General features: G+C 39.5%; 1 protein-coding gene across 2 annotated transcripts in view; it reads right to left on the minus strand.

Moving 5' to 3' along the window:
* The window catches only part of Nipal2 (NIPA like domain containing 2), a 110,284-nt gene that overhangs the window by 76,700 nt on the left and 7,972 nt on the right, over positions 1 to 25,612 (minus strand). The window contains exons 2-3 of one of the 2 annotated variants that reach the window (XM_029469394.1): positions 4,392 to 4,460; positions 2,678 to 2,822 (exon numbers count right to left, since the gene is read on the minus strand). In XM_029469394.1, coding sequence (XP_029325254.1) covers positions 2,678 to 2,822; positions 4,392 to 4,460 — 214 coding nt within the window. Of the gene's footprint in view, positions 1 to 2,677; positions 2,850 to 4,391; positions 4,461 to 25,612 lie in introns of both variants that reach the window. The other variant, XM_021183905.1, reaches the window with a different exon arrangement.

Here is a 25,612-nt window from a genome sequence, read left to right on the forward strand (position 1 = left end):
AAGAGCAATTCTCAAATTCATTTGGAATAATAAAAAACCCAGGATAGCAAAAACTATTCTCAACCATAGTACTTCTGGGGGAATCATCATTCCTGACCTCATGCTGTACTAGAAAGTAATAGTGATAAAAACTGTATGGTATTGGTATAGGGACAGGCAGGTAGATCAATGGAATAGGATTGAAGAGCCAGAAATGAACCCACACACATATGGTCACTCGACCTTTTACAATGGAGCTAAAACGATCCAGTGGATGAAAGACAGTATTTTCAATAAATTAAAGACAGTATTTTCAACTGGCAGTCAACTTGTAGAAAAATGCAAATTGATCCATTCTTATCTCCCTGTACAAAGCTCAAGTCCTATTTATTAATGAGAGCTTTGAGCAAGCACAGTGACCTAATCGGATTCACAGCTTCCTTAATGCTTTACGTGTATCCTTGCCCACAGCTGGCAACTTAGGGATCCTCATCTTAGATCACTTTGTACTACAATTTTCCAAGAGCTTGGAGAACATAATGTAAACAGAGTCAATACAACGTGGTGAACGCAGGTCTCCTCTGAGTATCTACAGGTGCTGCCTATACACTTTTTGCTCATATATCTCATGGAAAGAGAGCATGAAACCGAAATGAACAAAAGAAAAGACAGCAAGATGCACAACCTGAAGAGAAGCATTTCAGATAACCACAAGGCACCACACCCCATGTTAACAATCCAATGAGAAGTCTTACTGTTATTCTCAGATACTGAGAAAAAAAAGTCAAAGCCATCAATGGATGAAACTTATTTTATTAGGATGGTAAAAATGGTAAATTGATGTATAAATCATGCCTTTTCAGTATAGTATCAGTGTGATGGTTTGTATATTCTTAGACCAGGGAGTGGCACCATCTGGAGGTGTGGCCTTGATGGAATAGGTGTGTCACTGTAGGTATGGGCTTAAGACTCTCACCCCAGTTGCCTGGAAGTCAGTCTTCTACTAGCAGCCTTTGGATGAAGATGTAGAACTCTCAGCTCTGCCTGTGCCATGCCTGCCTGGATACTGCCATGCTTCCACCTTAATGATAATGGACTGAACCTCTGGACCTGTAAGCCCACCCCAAATAAATGTTGTTTTTTATAAGACTTGCCTTGGTCATGTTGTCTGTTCACAGCAGTAAAACCCTAACTAAGACAATCAGTATGTGGAATTTTTTTATATGTGCATGTATATATGGTGTATACATGTTCGAAATCTGTGTGGTGTTACATGTGTGGAGGCCTAAAGACAATGCAGTGTCTTTCTCTACCACGGTCCACCTTAGTTTCTTACGACAAAGCCTCTCACTAGACCTGGAGTTCATGTTTCAGCTAGACTGGCTGCCCAGTGGTCCTTGGGATCTACTTGTCTCTGTCCAACTGTGTCGAGCTTACAGGCAGTGCTATTCTACCTTGCTTCTACAAGGTTGCTGGGGATCCCCACTCAGCTTCTCATGCCTGTGAATTAGATGTGCACTTTTCCCTACAGAACTATCTCCTCAGGTCTCAAAATGGAGGTTCAACAACTTCTAAAAAGTAAAATAAGTATTCCTTATTTCTATATATTTACTATAATATAACCTTACTATAGTTTTATTTACTATATATTTACTATATTATGATTTACCATAGTATAATCTTAAATATTTTAAAAGTTTTAGAGAAAGGAGAGGCTTCCAAAATAAAATAAAATTCTGTCTGCATATATGTTGTTTCAGTTTAAGCTACACTTTCTTGTGAGTGCCAGATCACGCTTTGAAGAAATACGAAACTTGGGCTTGATCTAGTCATTCACGACTACCAAGCTGTTTCTATTTCAGTGAAGATTCTAAATTCACAGAAATTTAGAAATATGCTGTTTCCATAGCAGCAGATAAAGAATAAAACTCAAAAGATGTTTTACGAGTTTTTAACAAGGCTTACAGAATTTTTCCTTCTTGTTAGCAGTAATTTTTGTTCTTTAAAACAAACCCTCATTTTATTCATCTTTAAATGTACTTAGTTATATGAATTTTGAAAGGGGATAGCTATGAAATTACTATAAAACTTATATTCTCATGGTAGTTCAGAATAATTCACATTTAATTTTTAATGTCAAAGATGGGCTAAATTATGGCTTCGTGATCAGACAGCAGTGATCAAACTACATGTATTGTCAGCTTAACATCAAAACAAAATATAAATGCACTATAAATGTTTTAGATAATCCATAAGTAATCAAGAAAATAGTATAATGCCAGGCAGTGGTGGTGCATGCCTTTAATCTCAGCACTCGGGAGGCAGAAGTAGGTGGATCTCTTTGAGTTCAAGACCAGCCTGGTCTGAAGAACAAGTTCCAGGACAGCAGGGGTACACTGAGAAACCCTGTCTTGAAGCGAAACAAAACAAACAAAACAAATCCAGTGTAACATTTTAAGTTACAAAAATTGAACCTATTAAGATATGTTGAGAATGGTGCCTTTAAGTGTAAATGTAAAAGCTATAGAACACATGTTTCTATGTGGTTAGTGTGGTACTGTGGTGGGAAGTACCAGAGATTAGAACTGGAATCCTATGTTAATATGCTCAGGAATAAGAAACATCTTCTGTTAGATTTTTAATCAATTCTTCTAATTTGTGAATATTTAATTTGCCAACATAAGGATAAATGACCCACCTGTAACTGACATGCACCCCAGTGGTGCGATCAGAGTGATGGGGGCAACCCCATAGGCTGCGAAATTGCCTGTCTCTCCTACGGCTGTCAGCAGGACTCCACTCAGCCAAAGCACACTCTTAAAGTATGGCTTTGGGTGCTCTTTCTGGGCCAAATGAAGATGAGAATATTTCTAGAAGCAAATCAGAACATAAACAGAAAACATATCCATCAAATTAAAACTTGCTGTCAAATCTTATTTATTTTTGAGACAGCTTCTTACCATGTAGCCCTGTTGGCCTGGTACTCATTAAGTAGACCAAGCTGGCCTCAAATTCAGAGATTCCTCTGCCTCTGCCTCCTAAGTGCTAGAATTAAAGGCGTGCACAACCAAGCCCCACATGCTTTGAAAATTTAGATCTCACAAATTTACATCAGAGCTTTCTAATTTACTTGTAGACTATTATGGCTTTGTTTTTGTACCAAGAATATTAATAGCAGAAGCAATTCTTAATCCTATAGCATTCAATAGTCTGGAGGGTCTTTTCTATAAGAACACTGGTTTTGGGTTTTGCCTTACAAGACTTCTAAAATATATATTATCATTACTATCTAAAAGTAAGCATCTTATGGAGGTAAGAGGTATTTTAGAGCACTCTGCCAAAACAGCTCTTTTACAATTTAAAATAGTTTCAGATTTCAAAAGAACATTAACAAAATTAAGGCACTGAAGTATTAAAGAACATGTTTTTAGAAGGGACTCAATTAGTACAGGAAGTTGCTGGGGATTGTGGTAGGCAAACTCATTCATATCTGGTTTGAATATTTCTTTGTATTTAAAATATAAATACAATGTGTCCGGGGTATAGTTCAATGGTAGAGTACCTCAAGAGCCCCCACAAGGCTCTGGATTTCATCCCCAGCACTGCAAAACAAAGCAAACCAATGAATTTCTTAGGGACTCATTAAGTGCATCTCCCCTAGGTCTTATGATAACTGAGCATATTTCCTTATAAGACTAGTGAACTGGTCTAGATTATCTTAAAAATAATTAGAGGTCTAGAAGAGTTCATGGGACATTAAAGAACTCGAAGTCTTATGGCTGGAGCTGGAGCTCAGGGATAGAGCACTTACCCAGTGTGCACAAGGTCCTAACTGTAATCCCTACTGCCAGAAAAGCACAGTAGCAGCAGCAGCAACAACAAACTGAACAAGGAGTGCCTTTCTCAGTGTGGCACAATGTTTGTGGGTCAGAAAGCAAATATTTTAATGTATTAAAATTTGTATAAAATATGAATAAAATAAAAACACAAACAGCAGCGTAGAAGAAAATACTTTCAATGCAATCTATAACAAATGTTCAAGGAGATATTTTGATATTCAGACCTATTTTTATTCAGTAGCTTTAGAAACTATATTGGTTTGATTCTGTGTCAAGCCGACTCATGAACTGATTTACAGTTTGGACTGAGTTCATGGTTTGTTTTGCAGTTCATATTTACACAATTTTCACTTTACCATCATCAGCTCTTCTCGTTTCAGTTCAGTTCCTACCATATATCCTACCTTCTTCAAGACCTGCATTCTACAGTTAGATCATAAAATATAATTTTTTATTATTTTTCTTCTGTTTTTAATGGGTGAAATTGTTGTAGAAAGGAACATGCCCTAATCTGTGACAGGTGTACAACATTCTCAGATAAAACTATAGTCACAAAAGTATAGTTTTACTTACCTGGATATTTAGGGAAATGCTGATAACCAGGTTTCCTAAAATGGCCAGCAAAACTCCAAAAAGGTGAATCTGTAAAAGGAAATATTTTCTTTAAATGGCATTAGTACTTGTAAGATGATTGGTGGCAGGGCCGGGTGGGGGCGGGGCAGCAAGGGGGATGCTGATATCTATATCTATATACATAGATATAGATATTTTGATTTACTCATCTGCTCAGCTTTGCTTCACATACATTTGCCAAACCCAGCCTGGGAATAACGCTGGATTAGAGGGAGAAAGTAACCAGAACCCAGCTTTTAGAAATAACCGCGTCAAGGCCAGTGAGATGGGTCCACAGGACAGAGCCTGCGCCACACATCCTGACACTGTGGTTTTGATCCAGAGAATCCACAGGGAAAAGAAGAACCCAATTTCTAAAAGTTGTCCTCTGACCTCCACACATAGCCTGTGTATGTATGTATGTATGTATGTATGTATGTACACACACACATGCACACACAAACTGTACACATACAAATAATGAATAAAATAAAAAAACACTATTAGGTCATAACCAGGTGTTCACGCCTATAATCTGAGCGGGAAGGAAGCAGAGGTGGGCAGCCAGGCGAGGAGGCCCCAAGGCCAGCCTGAGACCTTATCTTGGAAAAGAAGCGGCTAAGTCCTTCACTAGATTTTCTAGACATTTGTCTGCCTCAGCCACTAAAGTAAACCCCTATCAGGCTCTGACTTTTCTACGAAGGAGCTTCTGACTTATCTGTTCTGTTCATTTTCTTTCCTCTTAATAAACTTGGAAGGGCTGTGGTGAGAGAAACATTATAGGACTCTAAGTTAAAGGAAAATCTGAGACAGATCTTTTATTTTCTGGTTGGGTGATCTTATTTTCCTTTTCTGACTTTGGTAAAAGGGAGGGAAGATCTTTTCAGGAATGCTTTATTCTACTGTGCTCCACTAGATAGACTGCGTTTCCCACCACTCCTCTGGTCACCATCTACTGTGTTTCTCAGCAGTTGACTGCATCACCAATGCCAGCTCTGCCTGCTTCCACACATGCCTTCATGTGAGCCATTCGGCTGTTCACCGAACACAGCTCTGCTTCCAGTAATGGGCACAGTCCAGCCTCAGGCAGTGGGACATGTGCTCACAACAATGCTTTCACCTAGGTGGTATTGGTTTCTGTCAGCCCTCTCCAGTCAGACCTTACCCTCCCTGCCTGCAGAGGTCCAGAGCAGCTCAGAGTCTTAGCTTAGACCCTTTGTGGTAAATGCTTATTTCTTTTTAAATATCATCATGTGTGCCATTAGGCTCTACATGGAGAAGGCAAATTCTCTGAGGTAGGAGGACCAAGTCCTATATTTCCACTGAGTACTCCAAATAATATAACCCTCAAAATTAGGGGACCAGTAAATGCCTGAAAAATACAGAACAGTTTAATAAGAACCATAAAGTTTAAAAAGGACTTCTTCATATTGTTCAAATATTTATCACAGATAAGTTATAAATTATTTGATAGCTATAAATGATTTATTTGTGGGCTGCTGAAATGTCTCCATGGGCAAAGCAATTGCCGTGTAAGGATAAGGGTTTGAGTTCTGACCCCAGCACCCATGGAAAAGCACCCATTCAAAAAGGGTGGTCATGCCTGTAACCCCAACACTGGGAGAGTAGAGAAAGGTAGATCCTGGAACTCATTGGCCAGCCAGCCGAGTCAACCATACCAGGAGAGACCTTCTGTCCAAAACAAAATAAATTTAAAGAGATGGAGGGTCAGGAGATGGCTCAGTGGATATAAGTGTGAACTATTCACACTTGATGACCTAAGTTCAATTCCTGTTGTCACATAAAATACCAGATGCAGTGACTTGTATCTGTAATCCAGCACTCCTACCCTTAGATGAGGAGTGGAGACAGGAGAATTGACCAGAAGCTTATGGGTCAGTTAATGTAGAGTAAGCTGTAAGGCAGAAACAACAAGAGAGACCCTGCTTCAATAAGAAGGAAAACGTGTCCTTTGTCTTCCACACATGCACAGTGGCACATGGACTCCTGTGCACACACCCACTTCCAGCCAGCTTCAAATTCCAAAGAGGTACTTGAACTTCAAGTGAGTATTATAACCATAAGACCTCCTTTTTAGACTCAAAGTTTCTTTGAAGTTTTAGAGTTCTATTACCCAAGCCAAAGTGAAATTCTGTATTTTAAAAATGAGGCAAAAAAAAAAAGCTGAAAGCTCATTTTACAGTTGACATATAATATGGTCTTTAATCAGTTAAGACTTTGTTCCTAATAAAGGCATTTGGCAATAATATTGCTTACTATTGCTCATGGGGAAATGTTTGTATCAAAATACAATGTACTATTTATTCCCTTGCTTTTAAAACTTATAATATAATGCATTTGGCAATAATTAGGAAAACAAAGAATCAAAAGAAAGTTGGCATTGAATGTATAATTATGAAAATCTTCCATAGCTATAAAAGTAAGTTGCTTAAAAGAAATAATTGACTCTAAAATCCTTTAAACCATTTAATGAACTATTCAAAAGACATCAGAGTGGGTATTTTAAAATTGGTGGCCAGATATGGTAAGTGTGTTCTGGATGTGACACCAAAATCTCATACAATAAAATACAAAATACACAGGTTGGACTCCATGAAGATACTTGTGTGTGTGTGTGTGTGTGTGTGTGTGTGTGTGTGTGTGTTGCTGGTGACCATTCCTGTTTTCTTTCATCTGCTAGGCAAGCCCCCAGATCAAAACCTTCAGTGCCTCAGAACACTATTAAAAACTCGGGGAGGCAAACAACAGAACAGAGGAAATACTTATAAATCCTTATCTGAGTAGGGCTTGATAGCCAGGGCACTGCACTAGAAACTCCTACAACTCAACATTAGACAATAAGTGGACAAGCTGAGAGCAGCTCTTTCTAAAGAGGACTACAAATCAAAACCAGAATATATACCACTGCATACCTGGTAAGATGGCTACAAATAAAAACGAGACAACAGCAAGTGTTAGCAAGGATGAGATAAACAAGAACCCACATACTGCTGGTAGGAAGGCAAAATGATATAATTTCTTTGGAATACACTTTGACTACTTTTAAAAAACATGGAATTTACATTTGTTTCAGTAAGAGAAACACAGAAATATCCTTACTCAAAAGCTTGTAGAAATGCCCGCTGCAGCATTATTGTCAAAAATCAAATGTGGAAAGGACCCAAATTTTGCTTACTGATAAGCAAATGTGGTGTGGTCATACAAGTGGATGTCACACAGCTATAAAGACTCTATTGAGACATGCTATAGGGTAGATGAACTTTGAAAAGTGTGTGCTACATGCAAGGATTCAGTTTGAAAGGTCATGTTATCTGGCTTCACTCATATTTAGTGGTTGGCTTGAGGAGAGGAATGAGGTAGCTTAGGAATGACAACAAAACAGTATACAGATTCTTCATAAGATGGCAAAATGTTCTCAAGGTAACTATGATGATGGCTTTATAACTTGGAAAATATGCTTACAAAATCAATGGATTGTCCACTTTATATGACTAAATTATATGGTATGTGAACTATATTTCAGTAAGTATGTGATATTTGTGATATAACTTATGTGTATAAATTACACCTTTTTGCCCAAAGAAATAAAATGTTACAGATCTTTCTATCTTTTCTCCCTCCAAGATGTTGAAGATTTTTATTATGTGGAGACCAGAAAACAATCTGTGGGGTCTGTTCTCCACTCCCACCATGTGGGATGCACAGCCTAAGCTTAGGCCATCTGGCATGGTGGCCATCAGGCATGATTGCAGGCATTCATCCACTAAGCCACCTGGCCTGGAGACTTTTCTTTCTGAAGGTGAAATTAAGGTATTTCTTTCATTCTTAGACTCAAGCTTTATTTCTTTATTCAGTTTTACTTTTTCCATCTTCATTTGGAGTTTTGCTAGCTTTTTCTTTTCCTTCTTACAGCTACACATTTCCCTCCCATTTTTAGCTTTCTATACAGCTTCCCATCATCATTCCATTCTAATTTTTTCTGATTATGAGGTTTATCCTGAGCCTTATTATTTTTATTTGAGAGAATTTATTCTTTAATAAAGCACAAGATCTTGAATAATTAAAAATTAAAATACTAGTATCTCTATAAAAATATGATTTTTTCTTTATATCAGGATCATTCATAGTAGACTAATTCTATTAAAAATTTTTACATGGTATTTTTTACTGATTATTTGGGAATTTCACATCATGAACCTTGATCACAGTCCTCACTCTTTGCAGGTCCACTCTCTATCCTTGTGATTTCCCAATCAAAAAGAAGAAGAGAGGAGGAGGAGGGGGGGAAGAGAAGGAGGAGGAGAAGGAGGGGAGGAGGAAGAGGAAGAGGAGAAGGAGAAGAGAAGGGGGAGAAGGAAGAGGAGGAAGAGGGGGAGAAGGAGGAGGAGGGGGAGGAGGAGGAAGAAGAGGGGGAGGAGAAGAAGAGGGAGAAAGAGGAGGGGAGGGGAGGAGGGACAGAAAGAGGAGGGGGAGGGGGAGAAGGAGGAGAAGGAGGAGAAGGAGGAGGGGGAGAAAGAGGAGGAGGAAGAGGAAGAGGAGGGGGAGGTGGAGGAAGGGAAGAAGAAGAAAAACCCAAACCAGAACCAACCAACCAAAAAACCCCAAAGCCCAGCCAATTTGTGTTGCTCTTACACTCACAAAGCATGTTCAAATTGCCCTTGGCCAGCCCCTTAAAGAAAACTAATCCTTCCCCACTCACCCCCTACAGACGCCATCACTGTGGAGAACTAAAGCATCCTTTTCATAGTTTTAAGGAGTTCTCTACAGTGCTGAGCCTGATATTTTTAAGAAATGTGTTTAAATTTTTTAACTGATTGCAGTATTGCTTATCGTGCTGTTAGTAATTTCTGATTTACAGAGTTGTGGTCAGGAAATATGCTGTACTGTGAACTGGCATGTGCCTATGAGTCTTAGATAGTCCTGCCTATCCATGTATCCCCTATCTATTTCCATTAATCTTGTGCTCAACCCCTTAGCATCCATTACCAAGGGATTAATATTAAAAATCTACCTCAACATGGGTCTATCTTGTCTTTCCTTTAAAATCTACTGGGTTTTGCTTTATGTATTTGCTTTGAGCCTTCTTTATTGGTGCAGCTCAGGGTGTTTTATCTTTCCACTCAATTGTTCTTTTTATCATTATAAATTTACTCTTTTCCTTACAGTCTAGTGTATTTGATATTAACAGATTCCAGCTGCTTTCTCTTGATATTACCAACTCCATAGTGTGGTTTTCTTGGACCTGCCAGCAGTATAAATAGGGACAGAGAGGCTTTTTAACATTGTAAAGCTCAGGCTTTCTAGTGAGGGACTCTTCCAGCCATGCTAAACTTAACTGACTAATCCTGGCTCTACCGCCAGCCAAGTGGTTAGTTTCACCTCTCTGCTCCCCTCTAGTCTGACCATTTACCTCTACATATGCTCCCTCTTGGAAGTCCTGCCCTCTGCTTCCTGTCCAGCTACTGGCCATCAGCTCTTTATTACAACCACTCAAATACAATTCTAGATTGCCTCTAGGCTAGTGAGGATGAATATTTACAAGATGTGAGGCTGGAGTTGGGCCACAGAAATAACAATACCAAGATCCTGCCAGCATTTAGCTCTCTGATGGTACAGAATTAACAATTGTGAATATACAAAGACACACCTTCACATTATATACCCCAACACATCACCATTGTTTCACTTTCAATACTTCTGTATTACTCTTTAAAACTGAGAGAGTTGTTTGTATCTATTGTGTAAAATACATTTTGAAGTATGTATACAAATTGTAAAGTTACCAAATCTAGTTAATTAACATGAAAACACATATACATCTTGGTGGTGAGGACAGTCTATATTCATTCTTTTAGTAATTTTCAACAATATACTATATGACTAGCAATAGTCACCATGTTCTAGAATAGATCTTCTGAAATTATTCCTTTAATGTAACTGAACTTATATATTGGCTGAGTTTTCTTTTTTTCACTGCCCTTCTTATTAGAAAGTTCCAATTTTATTCTCTACCTCCTTTTTCTGAGACAAGCGCAGGCTGGCCTTGAACTCACTATGGTTGATGACTTTGAAACTGTAATTCTCCTTCCTGAGTGCCAATAGTAAAGCTGTGTCCCACCATATCCAGTTTATGTGATGCTGAAGATGGGACTCAAGGCTTCATGCATCCTAGGCAAATACCCTATTAACAAGCTTACATCCAGTATTATTTCTACCCCATTAGCAATTGTAATTAATTAAACATTTATCTTGACATAACTGTAGATTCATATAGTAGGTTGCAAAAAATCCACAGGTAAGACCAATGCACCCCATGTTAACATCTTATACAACTAGAAGAAATATCCAATATCAATAGATTGGTCTTTTATCAGCTATATATGCCCTTGCTTGTGTGTTCTGTAACCACCACAATGAAAATATTCATTAGTTCCATCACTGTCAGACACCCTCTGTTAGTCTTTTACAGAGGCATAAGCCTTTTACCTGTCCCTCACCACCAGCCACCAAAAATCCATTCTCCATTTTAGTGTTATTTTACAAATGTTGTTCGAGTGCAATCATGAAGCATGTATACTTTTGAAATTGGCTCCTGTTTATTTAGCATGATGTCAAGTTTTGCCCAAGGATGGCATCTCAGGTCCATGCCCTCTAACTGTGTGTGTGCTATGGTGTGTAACTGTTGTATGTTGTAACTATGGCATGTGCACGTCATAGACTGTTTAGCCACTCACTTGGTGAGAGACATTTGTAAAGTTTCCAGTTTAGAGCTGGTACAAATAAAGCTGCTATTAATGTTCATGTATAAATTCTTCATGAAATAAGTCTTAATTTCTCTGGGACAAATGCCCAAAAATGTAATTGCTAAGCTGTGTGGTAAGTCCATTTTTAGCTTGGCCAGAAACTGCCAGACTGCTTTCCGGAGTGACAATGTATGAGTAACCCAGTTTTCCCATGGAGTCATATGCTCTTGATACACACTTTATACTTTATCAATACTCTCATCCTCTGCAGCATTATTAATGCTTACCTTTATTTTAACTGCAATTTGTTCTCTGCTACCTTATATGCTGCAGGTACTATGATATGATATTGTCTAGTTCAGCTTGGCTTGTATATTGTTCAATTAGTAATTGTGATTAAATTTTTAAGTAAAATTATTTTTAGAAGTTTTAGGTTCATAAGGATAATTGAGCAGAAACCCCCAAGCTCTCCTATGTATTCCCTGCTCCAGTAACATTTATTTTCCTTCGTCATCTGCGTCCTCCACAAACACAAGTGCACATTTGTTACATTTTATCAATCTACATTAACAAATCATTGCCATCAGAATTCATACTTTATGTTAAGGCTAACTTTCTTACTTCTGTCACTGCTAAACTTCCATCAATTCCAGCAAATTATAGTATGTGTTAGATCATGGTGCTGCCTTTAAAAATCTCAGAGGACAGATTCCACAGCCTGAAAAAATCAGGTTCCCACCCTGTAGCTCTTGCCCTGAGATATTAAGAAGCTATTCCATGTAGTGAATTTTATGCTCATAATTTATGGCTCTAAGCAGTTCCTGCCCCCACCCCAACACCTCGCGTCTCCCTTGTCAGGTAGGCTATCCCAAACATAACTGCATGGTATAAAACATCCTACCAGCTCCTCCTAACAATTTACACAAGTCAGACCTCCTCCACATGGCTGTTTTGTTTGACTCCCCCACTCATCATCCTACGTATGACAGCTGTCATTCTTTCTTTAAGCTACTCCTCTCATGTTTTAAAAGGGAACCTCTTCCCCTTAAGGCCTGTTATGCTGTTTCTGATATATAGTCCTTTTCTCTTTTGTAATTTTCTTCTGCTTTAGGGCCTGATCGTAGTCTGGACGCTCTCTCATGAGAAAGCCTAGTTCCAGAGCAATTATGCCTCAGCTCCTTTCAGGACCAACAGCCATTTCACTTTATACAGCAATACATGTTCACCAGTACAGCATCTACTGGGGAGTTTCCCTGTTTTCCAGGCCTCATCCATCCTTTCTATGCCCCAATCCTTTCTCTTGGATTGGAAATGTTTACTCAGTACTGCTGCATATTTGAAGTTTGTAATCTGCATTTTCATTTTTGCAGAGTTCACATATTACCTTGAGTTTTAGAGCAGACCTTAAATTTGAATGTTTGAACAGTGTTACAACTGTTAAGACTTGGGAGACAGAGATGACTGAAATGCTTTTTGCATTACGGAATGAATATAAGACTTTAGAGAGCAGAAATGGAATGTTATGATTTAAGTGATATGTTTGGTGTTAAGCTGGCAAGGGATGGTTTTGTGATGGTTAATTTTGTTTGACACCTGGACTACATTAAGAAAAGCCTTAGGGGACTGAAAAGATGGCTCAGAGGTTAAAAGCACCGACTGCTCTTCCTGAGGGTCCAGGTTTGGTCTGCAGCACAGCATGGCAGCCCACAGCCATCTGTAACTCCACTTACAGGGGATCCAAGAGACAGGGGATCTGTGGACACCAGGCCTGCACGTGCATGGATATGTATACAAGCAAAACATTCATCAGAGGAGGAAGGAATGAAGGAAGGAAGGAAGGGAGGGAGGGAGGGAGGAAGGGAGGGAGGAAGGAAGGAAGGAAGGGCAAGGTAGGGCATTAGTGGAGTATACATCTGAGTGTGTCTATGAGGATGTTTCCAGACAGAATTCACTAGGGGAAAGACCTGTGTTGAATATTATTGTGTCTTAGTTATGGTTTTATTGCTCAAAGAGACACCATAGTCATGGCAACTCTTATGAAGGAAACACTTAATTAGGAGTGGCTTACAGTTCAGAAGTGTAGTCTGTTATCATCATGGCAGAAAGCATGGAGGTGCACAAGCAGACATGGTGCTGGAGAAGAAGCTGAGAGGTCTACACATGGATGCAGGCAGCGGGAAGAGAGAGTGGGCCAGTGGACCTGGCTTGAGCTTCTAAAACCTCAAAGTCCACCCCTGACAACACACTTCCTCCAACAAGGCCACATCTCCCTATGGGCCTATGCAGAACATTTTCATTCAAACCACCAAAAGGTTTTACCATCTCAAGTACCCATGGGATGGTACCTGAGTTGAATTAAAATAAACAAACAAACAAAAACAGAGAAAGCAATTGAGTGCTGGCATTCTCTCTTCTCTACTTTTTGATCTGCTTAGATATGAACAGGTAGCCTCCTGTCACCAAGGCCAGCAGCTAACTGCCCTGCAATGCATCCCACGAGGATGGACTCTATCCCCTGATCTGTCAGCCAAAATAAGCTCTCATCTCTTATGATACTTGTCAGGGATTTTGTCACAACAAAAAAGTCATGCATTCGGTATCTGTGGACAATTAGTTCTAAGGCTTTTGTGGATCCCAAAGTGTGCTGCTCAAGTATCTTTTATTTTTATTTATTTATTTATTTATTATTAGATATTTTCTTTGTGTACATTTCTTTTTTTTAATTTATTTTTTTATTAGGTATTTTCCTCGTTTACATTTTCAATGCTATCCCAAAAGTCCCCCTTTGTGTACATTTCAAATGCTATCCCGAAAGTTCCCTATACCCTCCCCCCCGCCCTGCTCCCCTACCCACCCACTCCCACTTCTTGGCCCTGGCGTTCCCCTGAACTGGGGCATATAAAGTTTGCAATACCAAGGGGCCTCTCTTCCCTGTGATGGCCAACTAGGCCATCTTCTGATACAAATGCAGCTAGAGACACGAGCTCTGGGGGTACTGGTTAGTTCATATTGTTGTTCCACCTATGGGGTTGCAGACCCCTTTAGCTCCTTGGGTGCTTTCTCTAGCTTCTCCATTGGGGCCCTGTGTTCCATCTTATAGATGACTGTGAGCATCCACTTCTGTATTTGCCAGGCACTGGCATAGCCTCACAAGAGACAGCTATATCAGGGTCCCTTCAGCAAAATCTTTCTGCTTAAGTATCTTATACATAGTATTTGAGTATAAAACATAATGCTCCTGTAAACTTTAAACATTATCTAGTTTACTTACAATATTGCTCTAGTGACTTTTTCCTTCAGGATACCATAATAATCCCATTGCCATCTTGGAGTAGAGATTACTTTAACTCATCAGTAAAGGCAATGAAATGAGCAGAACAATGGTGATGGCGAGCTCTAATAGGCTAATAGTAACAAAGCTGTTGACATTTCCTAGTGTCCCAGAATCCTCACCTGGGATTCCAGCCATTGCCATCATTCCATCTGCCTGTCTTCCTACATACAGATAGATGCTAGAGTATATAAGAAGCAAAAGGTCAATTGAAAGTGAGATTCCATGACTCAGCTTTCATGGGGATCTCTCATGGTGGACTTTGGTGGAATTGCCACTTTGATTTGCTGTAGGTGCCTATGAGGTAAAAAGATGCTTGTTCACATCTCCCCAGGAGAAGTTAATACAATATCTAATACAGTGGAAATGCTATACACATAACTGTTCTACAGCATCATTTAGGGAATAACGACAAGAAAAAAATCTATACATATTTAGTATCGATTTGAATTTTACAAAATATGTTGACTCATGGTTAACTGAATCTGTGAATGCAGAAACTATTCATTTGAAGGGTTGGTTATTCTTATGCAAACACATTTATAATAAGGTGTAATTGGTAAATTAAGCACAGTAAGGGATCTACAAGAACTAAAAATAGACAGTCATCAGTGGAACCCTAATAAAAGTTTTATGAATGTAAACAAACATCCCTCCCCATATCCTCCCAAATTCCCTCATTCTGTGTTTGTTCACTCCAACTGAACCCTACCCTTGAAAGCGTCACTCCTTTTACTATCTTACTGTTCTTAGCTGAATATCATATAAATAGAGATCCACAGTGGGGACCCTTTCCAGGATGACTTCTTCCTTTTTGTAATAGCAGTGAAGTTTCTTCCACATCCTTCAATGCTATACTAAGTTATATTTTGTAGTACTGAATATATTCACATTGTTTGGATGTACCACAGTTTATTTACCCTTCAAAGGAAGTCTTTGCTGCTTACAAGTTTTAGGCAGCTATGAATAAAAGCTGCTATAAATGTCATTAAACAGGTTTTTGTGTGCATATGTTTTCAGCTCCTTTGAACAGATACCAAACAGGATGATGCTAGACATGTGGTAAGCATATATTTGGTTTTTTAAGAAAGTGCCATGCTGTCTTGGGAATGGTTGTGCTCTTCCTCATTCTCAAGAGCAGAGAATGAGCTTTCCAGTCACGTTAAGTTTATTTACCTTTGTCCCGTCCATCCATGTGTGCCATTTCTGTGCTCATTACTCTACTTTTAGCTTTGAGGTAGAGCTCATGTTGCATATCTGATATCCCTATGATCTCACTTCAGATAGTTTCATGTCCCCAAAGGAAGCTCGACCATGAGCAGCCATTTCTCATTCCTCCCTTCTTTAAGTTCCTGGCAACCAGTCTACTTTCTATGTCTGTATCAAGTTACTTGTTCTAAAGAAACACAAACAAAAACCCTTACACAGATGCATGCACAAATTATATAACCTTTTTTGCCAAGGACGAGCATCAGCTTGGAGAGGGGTTCTGAGAGAATGGGTATCTGGGAGCAGTAAAACAAATGACTCGAAGTAAAATTATGGGTTACAAGCTGATGGCCGGTGATCTGCTTGAGACAGCTTTCCCTTGCTACTCTAAAAACTCTGAATAGCTCATCTCTTGCAGATCAAGAGCCAAGTCAGTCATTACCCCAGATTATCCCTTTTGATAATCATGGGATGAATCTGTATCCCAAGATCCCAACCCCTTGATTATTAAAAAGAGCCAGCAAGCACTTTTTTTTTTAACATTGCAAAAGAATTCAGGGATCTGCCTGCCTTTGTTAAACATAGACAATAAGCTAGCTTGGTGGGACTCCTAGGACTCCACCCTGAAATACCTACCAAGGGCCTGGACCTAATCTCCCTTTGTCCCAGGCTGATCTGGAACTCAGGAATCTGCCTGCCTTTGTATCTTTCTGACTTTGTATCTTTTTGACAAGCTGGCTCATAGTGCAATTGTCTCTGTTTTTCTAGGTTCTCGAAGTCCGTCATATAATTTATATCGTATCTTTATATTTTGCAGAGTTGAGAGATTTTTTTTTAACTCATGTTTTCAGTGTTCTTTCCCACAGCCTTAAGGGCTGTCCTAAAGGTCACAGCATTCTAGCATTTTGCTGAGACTTTAGACATACCCTCACCTCCAGAATTCATGCTGTCTCTGATTATCATGGAGTCATTAACCTTGGCAGAGAGGACATTCCTCCAAAGGAGGAACATAAAGTTTATACATGTATGTGATATGTGAATGCTATAAACAAGCCTTACACCCACAGCAACCATTGCCACTCATGGAGGTCTATGCCCTGCTGGGTCTGTTCTAGGGTCAGGAACCATGTCATACCATTCCTACCATGGCTGAGCAGTACTCAGCACTTTTATGTTTGGTTTCTTCGTTAGTATAATGATTTCAAAGGTCATTAAGTTATAATGTAGCAGCACTTTACATCTTTTTAAGGCTATGTGATAGTTCAGTGTACAGATATACCACATTTCATTTATCCATTCATCAGCTGGTAAATATATGAGTTGTCTCCACTTTTTGGATGATATGTTCTCAGTGCCCTTTCTGGAGAAAGTACCAACAGCTTTTAAAATACTTTTTTTAGAAACTTAATTCTCTGCAATCATGTAAATATATTCACAACATCTGCCTTGCTGAATGTAGATGCATGGGTTGACAATTACTTCATTAAATACTTTGAAATGTCATTTTCATTGAGAGGCTGAGATGTTCTCTGTTATTCCTTGCACTTTTTTTCTACAACTATTTATCTATGATTTTCTGTGTGCTGCTGTAAGTTATCACTAATTCTTTGAATGCTGTTCATCTGCTCTCTGTAGTCTATCTGGAGCTCCTTTTACTAATGTGTTGGATTTTTCATTCCATCCTAGTTTCTCAGTATCTATCATTTACCAACTGTTCATCACTGTGCACTGAATTCTGGGTAATTTCCTCAAATCTGTCTTCTAGTTTACCCGTAGAAGGATCTCAAAGGGAGTGGCTATTTTAAAATTAGGTGGGATATATATATATATATATATATATATATATATATATCCCAGTTTGCATGAGGGCAAACATTTGTTCCAGAATTTAGATTTGAACAACTAAGAGAGTCATAACTGCGATAAAAACCTGGGTGCTAACTTTCAATATCATACTATACTCAACAAACAGGAAATACATTGGTAAAGGCGAGTGTCAGAAATAGCTCTCTGGTAACACTAAACACAAATTTATATATTAATATTTTTCAAGATTATTCTCTAACTTAAAATTTTGCATCCCAATTAAATTCATTCATACATACCTAAGAAGAGCAGAAACAATGTATCAATTAGTCCCCTACCACTGTGTCAACACCTGGCAAGAGGGATTTACAGGAGGAAGGATTCATTTTCCCTCTCAGCTCATCATGTTGGAGGAGGCATGGAGGAAAATTCCACTATGGTGTGTGGCAGAGAACCAGACAGAACTGAAGCAGAGAGGGCAGTCTAAGGGCTACCCATCATGGCCTTTATCTCCAGCCAGACTCCACGTCTCAAAGGTACTACAACATCTCCAAAAAGTACTACTAGTTGGAGGCTACCACACTTGGACCTGTGGGGGTACATTTCACAGGTGAATCATAACGTAAGTCCCCACAGTTGCCACAGTTTGATGCTGAATGTTTCCCAAATGCCATGTGTTAAATGTTTTGGTCATCAGAATGGCAATATTTGTGGGGTGCTATTGACCTTTGGAAGGAGGGGCCTTGTGGGAAGGCCATAGGCCACTGAGGGAGGCTCCCAGAAAGGATTGCAGGGCCCTGCTTCCTCTGGCCTCTCTCTCTTACTTCCTTGCTATGGAGGGATGAGTTTGCTCCACCACTGCCATTAACACTGTGCCAGAGATCTAAAAACAACGGGTTTGCCCAACTAGACTGGATTTTCTACAACCATGAGCAAGAATAGACTTTTTCTTTTATAAGTTAATTACCTCTGGTATTTTGTTAAGAGTTAAAAAGCTGATCAACACTCATGTTTAGTTTTTTGTTTTTGTTTTTGTTTTGAAGAGAGGATTCAAACTTACAATTACTTTAAAAGAACCAGGTTTAGTGACCTTAAAGGTTATGCAAGAACTTATAATAACCACCTGTAAATACCATTTAATTCTGATTAGATTAATTCTGATAAATGTGATTTAATGATGATGAAATCCTCAACTGCAATCAGAAATTTTATTTTCTTACTGTGAATAGGTCCTGATAAAATTTTATCCAACTAGAGAAGTCTAGATCATTATTAATTTGATATGTCACCTTATTCCTAGAAATTAGAACTAGTGGAGTTGAGGCCCCCTCACCACCACACCCTGCTTTCCCCTGGCTGGTTAACTGAAATTAGTTATAAAGAGATCAGAGAATTAGTGAAGCAAAGTGACATAGTCTAATTCTCTCTGGCCCACAGACCCTGGGTGGCATCTGAGTATCACTTCTCAAGGACTGCCTTAGCCTATGGGACCCAGGTGAAGTCTGCAAGTCACTCTCCTGACCACTCTAGCTAACCTTCTGTCAAATCAATGCCTCATATTTTATTTTAAATTAGAAGGATTTTTGTTAATTTCAGAAAACATAAAATAAAGCAAAGATAATCTTAGGAAAAATGGTTATTTCACATTTTAATAATGGAGTTATAAGCCCAGGTCAGAAACACGGGAGGAATAGTGCTGTGTGGTCACCATTGTAGCCTCATTTCTGGCATTTCCAGGATATCTTGACAAGAGATGGCAGCAGCCATAGCAAACAATGCATTAAAAATGAAGTTCAAAGGCCCCTTGGTCTTGCAAACTTTATATGCCCCAGTACAGAGGAATGCCAGGGCTAAGAAGTGGGAGGGGGGGGAGGTAGGGGAGCAGGGCGGGGGGAGGGTATAGGAGACTTTCAGGCTAGCATTTGAAATGTAAATAAAGAAAATATCTAATAAAAATAATAAAAAATGAAGTTCAAAATATCAGCACTGGTAACTATTATGGTGTTTTAATTTTATTTGAAATAACAACTTTATAGCCTACTTTTTTTTTTTTTTTTTTTGGTCTGGGTGCTTGAATGTTCTTTAGATATTTCACAGTGACCTGTATTCTTGTGTTACTGACCTATAATCCCTAAGTGGGCCAATCTGTCCAGATGGAGATAGGATGTGATAACGTAGGAATGTATAGAATTAGTAAAAGTCTTTCCCAGCCCTGACTTTGAACTCAACCATATTCTTGGCTCTATCTTCAAAACATGCTCAGAATCAGACCAATATGGAGCTAGTGTGTGACTGAAAAGGACCACAGATCCGGAGCTGATTTTGAACATAGTAAGAATTATAGTCAACTCCTGATTGAAATAATGCTGTTTCCCATTCTAAGCAGTAAGGCATGCCTGACCTGGACGTGTGATGTATTTCTGATATCAGTGATAGGCCACACTGAGTGGTCTAGGTCAACAAATCACTGCAGGAATGACATAAAAGGCCTGTGGATAGGTGGATACTCCACCCTGCTCCAAAATAGCTAGAAGGAAAAGAAGACACTCCAGATTCTTAGAAATATATCTATACATCTGTGAGCAGTTCAGAGAGAAAGACTCAATGTGTGCTGCTAACTTTCAAATTGTTTTCTGTGTTTATGCACACAGAGAACTAATTAGATAGCTCATATCATTAACAATCAATTTCACACTGTTTATTGTACTATTTCTTTCTACTGTTTTATACATTTGAAGAATTTCAAACTAAAATGAAAAAAAAAACCTGCTTTGCAGGCTCAATGAAATTAAGAATATGGGTTCACTTAAAAATATGAGTTTAGTGAGAGATAACAAGAAATAAAAAGAAAGCTGGTCGAACCAAGAAAAGATGTTAAGGAGAAAATAAAATCATGCTCCAACTTCAAACCACATGTAGACACAGCTTGAGGAGAACACAGGATGTGAAAGGAAAATGATCAGAGAGAGGGGAGATGCAGGAGACAGGCAGCTCAAGGAAGCAGGTCTCGGGTGTTACTCATTAAGCTATACATCCATTTGGGATTTATTCAGCAACTGCTAAATATCATGCCCTTGTCCTTCAAGAAGTCCAGAGGAGCAGAGAAAGCAGTAACAGCAGACACACCAGACCTATGAAGTGCGAACAGTGTGTGCTCTCTGGAGCCCCAGGAACATGCATGCAGTTTGAGTATGCCTAGGTTGTACATGTATTCCACCCTGAAGCTGCTCTGCTTGGTGACTAAAACAACAAAATTTACCCTTTCACAATTCTACAGTCCAGAAGCCAAATTCAGTTTTGTTTAGATGAAACCAAGGTGTTGGGAGCTCTGCTCCCCCTAGAAGCTCCAGAGGACAATCTAGTCTTTGTCTTCCCCACCTACTTCATGCTGCTGGAATCTCTGGCTATGTTCACACCGTTTTCTTCTCCTTTGTGTCCATCTCCCTGTGTCTTCCCGTTGAAAGGACATGAGCAGTGGCATTTGGGACCCACCTGGACGATTTAGGATAGTCTCCCCATTTCAAGAGTGTTTCCCTAATTAATCACATTTGCAAAGTCTTTTCTTTTCCCCCTCCCTGTGCAAAGTCTTTTTATGTCATGAAGGAGACAGAGTTTGCAGCTGATGTAGGGATTAGGGTCTGGGTCCCTTTAGGGGGTTATTACTCACTTAGGATGTGCCCCTTCTTGTAAAGGGCAGAGCAGGCACAGGGTCACAAAGTCACCAAGGGCCTTGCCAAGAAGATTCATAGCACAGCTGACTGGAGAGGGAGGCAGGAGTCTTGTTACCCATGGATTTATAGGTAGGGTAAGGGCAGAAAGGACACTAAATTACACAAGAACAGGCCCAGGGTTAGTTCTAGAGGACTCTCTCATCTTTCGGATTTTCATCTTTGCAGAAATGCCCAGATTATCTGCTTAAAAGAAGGAAGAGTTTGTTTTCCTCACAGCTTCAGAGGTTTTAGCCCATGGTCACTTGGGACCTTGCTTTTGGGGCCTGTCAAAACACAACACGCCATGACAGGAGCATGTGGTGGGAGGCAGCTTCCATGAACCAAAGATCTCAATTGATGGCATGCCCCCACACAACCTAACCTTTGTTCACTAGGCCCCACATGTCCCATCAGTTTTCCATAGGGACACAGGCTAGGGACTAAACCTTCAACACATGAGCCTTCAGGAACATGTGAAATCTAAGCTATCAGAAGTGCAGAGGATAGACAGTGGGTGGAAGACGAGGGGATACAAGATTAACTTGGAGACAGCTTTCAGGGCTTTAAGCAGGAAATGGGAGCAATGAAAAGATTAATTGCAATGGGCTCATGCAGAAACTATATCCACAGCAGCAAATACCAGCAACAATTTGGAACCTGCGACTCATTTTAGATTACTGAAGGGATTAGACTGTTCTTCCTGTTAACCTTCTTGATTCTTGAGATAATGGAGTTGTCAGTAGTACCAATCTGAAATAGGGCTAAAAATATGATCTCATATGTGAGAAAGAAGAGAAAACTTATATCAGAAATAGAATTTTAATTTGTTATCTTAGTTATTGTATGCTATAGATATTTGCTATATGCTATAAGGTAGTAACATTCCTACTCTAAATAAGTCTCATGTTGTTGGATCCAAACCTGGTGCTTATAAACATCAGAAAAAGTTAGGGTTACACAATACTATAACATTGCTACATACAGTTCTGTGCCAATTTCTAATCAACCTTAAAACTTCTGTAGACAACCCCAACATATTGCCTTCCCATATGATTAAGAACTATTTATTACATTTTGACTTTTACTAACGAACACATTTATTTCCACAATTATTCATTCCTCATTAATTAACCTCCCCCCCCCCCCCCCCCCCGACAGCTCAGTTAAGGATTAGGTTTCGTTTTGTAAGAATGTCATCAGGGGTTTCACTTCTGAGAAACTGAAGTTTCAGGAGAACAAAAAAATAAATGGAAAGAGGAGTATATTTAGTAACTCATTGGCAGGAGGCGGGGGCGGGGGGGGGGCTGTGAGAAAAGGCAGACTCCAGTTCAGGAAACCTTACAATGGGTTCTAGACTCTTGGTAAAGAATCAGGACAACAGGCTCCTTTTGCAGGCCCAGCCCAGGTGTGGGATGGAACCACCACACTAAAGCTGGATGCTATGAGTCTTCTTGACTGCAAGGCCTTCCTCTACATCTTCCGGAGTTTCCAGACCACTTGCGTCTTTGTGGAACAATGTCTGCCTTGAACTGCAGCAGTAATTTGCCACTGCTTTCCCTGAACGCTGAATTCTATGACTCTATCAGATGCTAGCCACAGTGAGCTTCAGCTTGAGTTTGGGGAGGGCATATGATGTTGCCTCATGCTGTCTGATCTATGCCAAAGCCTCCTGAGGCCCTTGCAGCCATTAGATCATATCTTTCCAAAGGTAAGGTGAGAATCAAGTCTAAATTTTCTATATGCCTTTTAACACTGTGGTAAGGGCTCTGGCTGCCTCTAAAAGGCCAGGGCTCAGTGACAGAATAATTTCTCCTACTGTAGCTCCAGTTCCTATTTTAGCAAAATTCTTCTATTCCACTGGTCCAGTAGCCACGTCATAACAAACCTCACAGCCAGCAGGAATATGATACCCATAGTACTTATTAATGATAACTGTTAAATGGCTCAAAAGACTTGTAAATGGTTCTTCATGTAAATCACAGATATTCTCCTCTTGAGCATGGCAGTTGTTCAAAACAGGGTATGTGTTTGAATCTGACCCACAAGGAACTATTCATTTCTCCACCACTATGACTCAGGCAGCTTCAGCCAAAGGTGTCTCTAATAATATTTCCTTTCTGTTCCCATTCACCGATTCATAGTCACATACAGTACTGTGTTAGTTCCAGAAGTTTCATATAAGTAGTCAGTTTCAGAATATAAACAAAGATCACTCCTTCAAATGTTGTTCAAGTACTTTTAACCTTTTTATTGTGAATTTACAATTTGTACAAATAATGTTATGATTTATGGATGGAAAGTGGAATGCTTAAATACGGCAGATTAACACTTATCACTTCACATGCTTATCACCCTAATGCTAAGGAAACTTGAAATTTACTCTTTGCTATTTTAAGTGTACAATACATTTTTAGCTATATTCACCCCTGTGCAACGAGTTCAAAAATTCAACTCTCCTCCTCTTGAGACTCCGTATTGTTTTGGCCACCATCACCTTGGTCCATCTACCTCCCAGCTCGTACAATCAGCATTGTGCTTTCTGCGTTAGGAATTTGGTTGTTTTAGATTCCACACATAAGTGAGAACATGTGCTATTTGTCTTTCCATGGCTGTCTTACTTCACTGAGAATAATGTTCTCTAATTCCATGTTGTTGAAAGTGACAGAATTTCTTTCCCTTTTAAGGCTTGCTAGTATCCAACTGTTTATATTTACCACATTTTCTTTACCTAGTAATCTGTCAGTGAACATGTATGTTATGTATGTTGGCTCCCTGACTTGGCTATTGTGACTAATGCCACAACAAACTTGAGAGGTATCTATCTCTCCAACACACTGGTTTCAATCTCTTGGGTAAGTGCTGAGAAGTGAGATGGCTGAATCATATGGTAATGCTATTTGGGGGGCGTGTTTCTTCCTTGGGGGTGGTGGTAATTTTTCAAGCATTTCTAAAGCATTTATATTCTATCTCTCTGTCTCCCTTCCTTCCCTCTCCCACATACAAGTTCAAACATGTCACAAAAGTACAACTACATTTCAAGAACACACTGCATGTCTTCTGACTTTGTTGTTCCTGCCTGCCCTATCCTGTTGAAAAGGTCTGTCTGCTTGTAGGTTTTACTGGGTGCACTGATCATTTAAATTGGGCCCCCTTTGTTGATTGGCTTACATAACTTCTCTCATTATTTTTTTCATCAACAGAAAAGTTACGAAGCTTTTCTAGAATGTTTTTGGCAGGAAGGGGATCAGCCTAGAACTAAGACATAGCCTGGAGATGTTCTAGTAAAAATGATTTAAAAAACGAATCCTACAGCCTAAGCTTTTCAGAGATTACTTTTTGGGTACCAGCCAATGGACACTACATGTGGAGCAATACTCACGGGAAGCTAGAACTAGGAAGGGAAGATAGGAATGAACTGAGGTGTATATTAGTCCAGAGGCTGCTCATGCAGACAGGTCCCAGGGGACTTGTACATACCCATCTGGTGGGGACATCTACTTAGACCATTCTATATCTTCTCTTGGTTACAGGATCTCTGTTTCTTGGGGAACCTAGCCTTTCCAAGGAGATGGGTGTATTTCAGGCCAAGCATGTCTGGCTGTGCCTATTGGGTGCTTTCTATGTGTGCAGCATTTTACTATTTGATATGTATTATTTTATTCTTATAACATCCATGTAGGGTATGCACACTATCATCATTTCAGTAGAGAATGCCAAGAAATAGAGACATGAAGAAGCCACCACCATACTCAGTAAAGAGGCTATGCTTTAGAAACTACCCAAGCTAACCATGCTCTACACAGCTACAAAAGAACAGCGTCAGGAATGCCATCCCTGCAGGATGTGCTCCCAGGGCCAGTTTAAATAACTACAAATGTTTTAGAAAGAAATGAGCAATACCCTCCATCCTGTCAAAAACAAAACAAACAACAACAACAACAACAACAACAAAAACCCAAACCAACCAAGCAACCACCACCATCAACAAAACACTGCCACTGCTCTGGCTTTGTGGCCATCACTTTTGGGTCTTCCTGGTGAGGTAGATGGGTAGGTGTGTATCCTAGCATTTAAATGCTGTCTTTCCCCACTGTTTTATATTTTACTTCTATTTTAATCAGCATCTTCTCCTCCTTCCTTCCTCTTATAAAAGTGATTTTTAAAGAAAGGAGGACCCATAAATCTGTAACTCAGCCAAGTTTCCTAGAGCCTGGATTGGGCAGTTAGGCAATGCGAATATTACAACTAGTTCATGTGAGCTGAGCCATGGGAGGGTGTCAGGTAAATTTCAATGCAAACATAAGGTCTGCAAGTTCATAAGAGCATTAAGATTCTAACAAAAAGTCTTTCCTTTTCTTTTTC

This window comes from Mus caroli, chromosome 15 (genome assembly GCF_900094665.2).
Source record: "Mus caroli chromosome 15, CAROLI_EIJ_v1.1, whole genome shotgun sequence".
Lineage (NCBI taxonomy): Eukaryota > Metazoa > Chordata > Mammalia > Rodentia > Muridae > Mus > Mus caroli.